Genomic DNA, 7,451 nt, shown 5'->3' on the forward strand with positions numbered 1-7,451 from the left:
TATGCATATATGCATCACCAATGGACACAGAAATAGGGTGGTGAAAGTTTGGGGTGGGATAGAACCAGGTGGATGGGGACAATGCGGGGGGGAAGAGAGGTGACATCTGTAATACTCTCAACAATAAAGATTTTTTAAAAATAAAATAAATATTATTAAAAAAAGAAAAAATTCTACTTGAATCTAAATAACATGTGGATAAATAGGATATTTTCAAAATAGTGAGAGGCCTCCAATCATTAATATTTCTGTAGAAGTAATAACTATGTCATGTTTAAGTAAGATGGTAGAGGTATGCCTAGTTCCTGTATCAAATATGAATTCTGCCTAGGGGAATAGGGTTATCTCAGTTTGTATTTTCCAGACCCTGAGACATGCAAGTAATTTATTTGTGAATAGTTGATGAGTGAGAAAATGAGGAAGTGGGACAGGAAATGGAATGTAACCAATAAAGAGTGATTTATGAAACAAATGACAACTGTGGACAACCAAACTTAATCTTTTTTAGAAATACCATGAGCCAGTGTAGAGCATGAATTTCAAATTTATATCAACTAAAGGGCAAACAGTTGGTAGTCTTTATTCACCAACTCCCCTCAGTCATTGGTTGATAAATGGTAGAGGAAGATTCTATGAATGGCATTCATTTCCTAGGTCTCATAGTATGCCTTAACTGAGGGTAGAATAGCTCTGGCTAACAGTAAAAGCACTCAGATGCAGTTGTACAGTTAGAGTAGAGAAGATGTGGGCAGGCACCAACAGTATCTGTGACAGGCACTCTATAGGAATCAATGAACAATGTGATCTGTGATCACATTAAATGAGCCCTTCAACACTAGCTATTATAGTGGGTCAGAGTATCCCTCAAGCAACCCATTCTCAAAAAACTAAAGGTGTAGTCTGTTCACAAATAACCAAAAGAAATGATGAAATTTGTTTTTGTGGGATTAAAAAACTGAAAAACAGGGTCTCAAAGTGAGCCATAGCATACAATTTGTACTATATAACACTTAATATAGGACCTCTTAACTGGAAGAGGGTCTAATATTGGCCAAAATTTCCCTAAAAGAGAGTTGAATATTATTTATTTTGTAGACCTTAAACTCTAAATAAATACTTATAATACAGTTCCCAATCACATTATTATCATCTAGTGTTTATGGTGTCTTATACATGTATACAAGGCAGCCAGCCACACAATATTGTTGTGAGTAGTGCCCCTCAGTTTAGCAGGGCGTTCAGCCTGCATGGCCATTCACAATCTCTCGGCATGCACTTTCTCTCAACAGTACTCATGTATCCCATTATTTTCCTATCAATAGTTGATAAATGTTGTCCCACTGTTTTTATACTTTCAGTCCAACAGATGGGAAGTCAGATGTTACTGTACTTATCATTCCTTGTTAATAATCTAGTCTCTTTGTCTGGAGGCTGGTAGATCTCTTTACTCCTGGAATCTGGGATGCTTTGCCAGGAGCATATTCTCCTTGTGATGAGTATCCTGTAAGACCCCCATTGTTTCTAGGAAATGGCTTGATGAGCTCTAGTTTAGACTGAGTGAGCCTGGCATGCCCATTCTAGAATCACAAGCTTAGAAGTGGTAGGTGCTCTATAGGTCCCTTCCAGTTGTAGACACTCTCCAAAATACTCTTAAAAGATAAACGGTACAATCTTTGAAATTTTCAGAGGAGTTTTAATATTATATGGCTTCACAGCTCTTGTGTTTTGAAATAAGAGTGTCCTTCACAATTGAATCCATTCTTCTCTGCCTGATTGAAGAGAGCAGGGGACCTGGAAGAAACATGGAGGGCATTTGGATCTCAGCCAGTACCAAAGATACTTCTGTTTAGTCCCTCATATTATATGACAAGGACCATTTTCACCTCGTACTGATTTGATTAAAAGACAATTTGAATTTTGTTGGTTTCAGTGTGTACAGTGCAGTGCTGTGCTTCAGTCCTCAGCCTTGCATTCACCTACTTTGAATACCTGTTATGTCCATATGTTGGCACCAGAATGTTACTAACAATTGGACCTGGGTTCAGCAATCTCGGTTCTTGAGTTCTGGCTGAGAAAAAATTCAGAGCTAAGATTCAAATATAAGCAAAATTTTATTTAGACAATCAGAGAGGTAGAAGAAGTGAGCCAAGAAGAAATGGGCTCAGGAAACAAGTTACAAAGGCAAAATAAGAGCCCTTGGAACTTAGGAGAAAGGGAGAGGCAAGGAAAATGTGCCTGGGTGAATGGGATGGGCATGCTCCTTAGAGAGAGCCACACTGGGTCTTCAGTCTTGATGGTATTTATCTGGAGGGCTCAGGGGAGGATCCCAAAGACAATATTCATCACCTTTCCATGTATGTCCTTTCACGGTCATGGTCCCTACAATTGATCAGCATCAGAGCAGGGAGTCATTAATCAATGCCGCTGGTCCTGATGTCAGCCACGGCATCACTTATCTGGTTTTGCTGCTTTTCTGGGCCTGGAGCTGAAACACAACTGAGGCCTAAATTTTATCCCTAGGGGTTAATGCTTAAGGGAGTGGTCTTGCAAGGGCTTGCATGGGAGTCGCATGAGGCCACTCTTCAGTCCCTTGTTCCTCCTCCAAGGGGTTCTACCACATGACTTGTGACATGCCAGGAAAGGAAAGGTCGGGAGAGGGTCCGAACCTCATGACCAGTGATAGGAAAGGTCAGAGGGTCTACACTGCGTGACCAGCAATATGCTAGGGGAGGAAACATTACTCTGGGGGCCAGGTCCTTGTTTTCCCAGTTTTGCCCATTGCTAGGCACTGGGGCTTTCTCTCTGGGTGATCTATTGTCCTTGCTCTCCTCATGCCTGCCTAACTGCCTACCACACATACCGGAGATTTTCTGTATACATGATTCTTCCTCTTAATTCTTCCTTACTGCTCAGCCTGATATTGCTGAGGATTTTGTAGCAGCTGTGAGTAGCCAAAGATATTACAACTTTAAACAAATTATACATTTACCACTGTAGAGATACTTTACTTTTAGGATCTGGTGAACAAGGAAAGTTACTACACATTTTTTAAAAAGCAGTCATTGAAAAAATACATATTACATTGAAGGTTTTTACAGTCATTCCAGATATAAGAATCATTCTATAGTGGCACCCAAATTAACATATATTGCATCATGTAATTGCAGAAGTAAATTATGTTTGCTTAAGTAATAATAAGCATGTAAGAAATTATAAGCAGAGTGATAACTATACAAATTTAATAAGTGATAACTTATTAAACATGTAAAGATAAATATAATAGACTTAAAATATTTGAAAAGATATACCCCAAAATCTTCAAAAATCTGGAAATTCTTGAATACCAATATTGCCTATATTTTCTCTGATAAAAGACACTTTGTATTTTCATATATTTGAGCCATACATTTATAATAGTCTATTTTCTCCAACTGCCATTATTCTCAATAAAATCCACCAATTTCTTGTATTCTACTTTTTTAAAAAATAATTCTTTACTACAAAGAAATTTTTATCTTTAGGGATAGTTTTTTCCAAGAAGTCACTTAACTGAACCTCAGAACTGTTGAGAAACAACAAGAATTTTGATATGCAAGCTCTGGACAATTGTCTTGGCTCAGTCACACCACCCTCAAACAAACAAACATGCAACTGTTTGCAGCAGTAAAATTATAGACTACTATATCTGATTTTGAGGGAATTTACAAAGAGTCAAAAATTGCAAATTTTAACTGCTTAATTTAAAAAACTATGTCCCATTTTTAATAAAGAGTTTAGTTTCAAGTGCTTTCAATAAAGCACTTGCAGTGAAACAAAAATCCCCTGGAGCTGACTTGCGTCATCACAGCACTCATAATCTACCATAGACACTAGCCCTCTGTTAAAATGATCAAGTCAGACTGATTTGCATAACTCCATATGCCTTGCAGTGTACATAGTTTGAAAAGAACAAGTTTGAAATTTGCCTTTAAAACTGTTCACTTATTTATTATTCTCCTCAAGGCACCTTTCACGTCTTTATTCCTCAGACTGTAAATAAAAGGATTTAGCAGGGGAATTATGACTGTGTAAAATAAAGAATACATTTTATCCTGATTCTGAATGCGGCCAGACCCAGGGCACACATACATGAAGAATAGAGTGCCGTAGAACAAGGAAACAGAGAGCAGGTGGGCACTGCACGTGGAAAAGGCTTTTCTTCTGCCCTTTTCAGACTTCGTTTTTAGGATGACAAACAGAACACGGGTGTAGGAGACTATGATGGTCATAAAAGTGAAAAGTTGTATAAACACTGAAAATATAAAAATCAGGAGCATATTAACTCCAGGGTCAGTACAGGAAACCTTAAACAGTTGTAAAATTTCACAGTAGAAATAATGTATTATATTAGACTTGCAGAAAGTTAACCTAAATAACAATCCAACATGCATCATGGGATGAATAAACCCAACAGCATATGAAACACCTAATAATTGAATGCAGAAGATATTGGACATCACTACTGGATAAAGCAAGGGGTTACATATGGCTACATAGCGGTCATAGGCCATCACTACCAGGAGAAAACATTCTGTGTTTGCACTGGAAGCAAAAATATAAAATTGGATGAGGCACTCAACCAAGGATATCATATGATTCTTAGATAAAAAATTAATTAGCATCTTAGGAGTCACCGAAGATGAAGAACAGGCATCTGCAAAGGCCAGACTGCCAAGGAGTAAGTACATAGGGGTATGTAGATGGGGGTCCTTCCAGATGAGAAAAATGAGTCCAAGGTTGCCCACCATGGTGGTTAGATAGATGACTAGGAACACCAGGAACAGGGGGACCTGCAGCTCTGGAAGATCTGTAAGTCCTGTGAGAAGAAATTCAGTCACCTGGGTTTTGTTTACCTCCATCACATTCACTCAAGCTAATCACTGCAATAAAAGAATAAGCGAAGAACAGAGATATAAAACTCCATGAAAATTGAAAAAATGCATCTTCCTTGTTTATGTATCCCCTTTAATCAGAACATTTACCTTTACCCTTAATAAAAGTTATTTACAAACAATAAGTATTTGGAAAATTGTTTCTTAAATGTAAGAGAAGTTGGCCTATTCTTTAATTTGTAAAATTGATTGTAATTTAATAATCATCTTCTAATTTAAAAAAAATCTTTGAAAATAGAAATAAAATTAAGTTTTTTAAATATGCCAAGGATTAGCTATCAAAACTAATAGCACACAGTCTAAATAATACAGTGTCTCTTCAAGTTAAAATGCTCACTCTGATCATTATTATACAGTATTATCTTAGAAACTGTAAAACAGCTAAGATATTAAATAAAATGAAAATAACAAAGATATAAAATATAAAACTTGTGGACAATAAATTTATATTTCTTATTGATGTTATATTGTTATAATTAAATAAACATTATGATTTTAATAATTATCAGATGGAGGATGAATATGTAAATAATCACTAGATTTTTCTATGCAAACAGTAACCAACAAGAAAGAGAACTAAAAGAAAATGTACCCATTTTATTAGCCATAACACTTTAAAATACATTGAAATTTTTTTTTTTTTTAAAAAGACCTATGTGAAGAAAGTTACAAAAACTAACCAAAGGGCCTTATACAATTTCTGGAGAAATAGCAAAATGTGTTCTTAGATAAGAAGACAGAATTATAAGTGTATCAGTAAAGTTGAAATTAATTTCAGTTAGAATCCTTATCATTTTTAATGTAGTAACATGAGCATAAAATTCATGTAAAATAAAATTATTTTCAGGAGATAAGGAAAATAGAAACAATAAGGAAGTCAAGTGTGCCATGGTAAGTGTTAAAACACAAAGCTATTCAAGAGAGTATAATATGGTGTGGAAATAGGAACATATAATAGCAAAACCAAATAAAGATTTCAAAAACAGATTCCAGTATATAATGGAATTTAATATATTACATGGGTGATTTTTCAGTTGAGAAAAATTATGATTTATTCAATAAATAGTGTGGTTATATATGTTTATCTATCTGGGAAAAAAGTAAGAATGGCTCCTTATTTATTCCTGTTTTTAAAAAGCTGCTGGATCAAGGACTTAAAAGTCAAAATTTTATAAACAAGCAATTAAAACATTCTAAGAAAATTCATGGAATAAACATAATCTAAATATATTAAAATATTTGATTAATATAAGGAACTCTAATTATAAAGAAAGATATAGGTATATTTAATTTATTTTTTTAACTGCAAGAAAATGGAATATATAGCAAATCTCTAATAGGGTAAAAGGTGAATAAAACTTTGGAAGAAATATGTATAATAAACATGATAGCTAAAATATTAGTACCTATTACATACAAATTGATAAGAATTCAGTAGAAAAATGAAAATGGTATTGAATGGGCAAGTCACAGAACAATATGTCAACACATTTAATAAATGAAGAAAAGGATACTCATCTTCCCTGGTGTTCAGGATGTGCAAATAAAATAACAATAAAACAGCAATTTTCATTCCTCAGTTCACAAATGTACTGCTTATGGGAATTTGGAAATGTCCATTCTCACACTTACTGGTGAAAATGTAAACTATTAAGCCTTTTAAAAGCAATTTCGCAGTATCTTTTAAAAATGAAAACACTCTTCAACCCAGAGATCCACATGTACAATCCATTCTATAGCAATGGCATAGCACTTCATAGGAGAAAAGCCTACTGCAGTGGTGTTCACGTGGCAAACGACTGGAAATAACATGAAAACCAATCAGGATGAAGCAACAGTTCAACAAATCCTGCTGAACTCATCAATATTATGGTAGTCATTTCAAAATGAGGTCTTGCTCTATCAGTTGCTTCAAAGTAATTTTCACAATTTTTAGGAAAGTAAGAAATATAATACCCAGCTGATATGGCTCAGTGGTTGAGTCTTGACCTATGAACCAGGAGGTCATAGTGGGATTCCCAGTCAGGCCACATGCCTGGGTTGCAGGCTCGATCCCCAGTAGGGGACCTGCAGGAGGCACCCAATCAATGAGTCTCTCTCATCATGGATGTTTCTATTTCTTTCCCCTTCTCCCTTCCTCTCTCTGAAATCAATAAAAACAAATTAAAAAAAAGAAATGTAAGATGCAGAGAAATGTATATGAAATCACTACATTAAACAAACAGAAAATGCAGTCTTAAAATTCTCACTCTATGTATATCTATGAATATATGCACACATATACTTGCATATAAACATAAAGGTTGTATAAAATGATAGATTCCAGGTTAATATTTATTGTCTCTGTATAGGTGAGGGAAAGAATGAAGAAGAGGAGAGAGATAAATAGCCCCCCAAAAAGAGTTTTTTTGTTAAAAGCACAATATATGTTATAATCCTGCTTTTACAATTATATATATTTTTATATGTTAAAGAAAATATTTAAGAATAGTCTTAAGATTGTTAATAGTGAGAAAGAGA

At 34.9% G+C, this 7,451-nt stretch overlaps 1 protein-coding gene across 1 annotated transcript; it reads right to left on the bottom strand.

Annotated features, from left to right (window-relative positions):
* Positions 1 to 3,977: 3,977 nt before the first annotated feature.
* LOC118677410 (olfactory receptor 5AC1-like) lies at positions 3,978 to 4,910 on the bottom strand. The gene has a single exon (XM_036352522.1). The coding sequence runs from the start codon at positions 4,896 to 4,898 to the stop codon at positions 3,978 to 3,980; it is 921 nt and encodes a 306-aa protein (XP_036208415.1). The 5' UTR covers positions 4,899 to 4,910.
* Positions 4,911 to 7,451: the final 2,541 nt, after the last annotated feature.

This window comes from Myotis myotis, unplaced genomic scaffold, assembly GCF_014108235.1.
Source record: "Myotis myotis isolate mMyoMyo1 unplaced genomic scaffold, mMyoMyo1.p scaffold_m19_p_2, whole genome shotgun sequence".
NCBI lineage: Eukaryota > Metazoa > Chordata > Mammalia > Chiroptera > Vespertilionidae > Myotis > Myotis myotis.

Bases quoted from the DNA above. Each gene is read 5' to 3' on its own strand.
- LOC118677410 (XM_036352522.1), bottom strand. From the start codon at position 4,898: ATGGAGGTAAACAAAACCCAGGTGACTGAATTTCTTCTCACAGGACTT.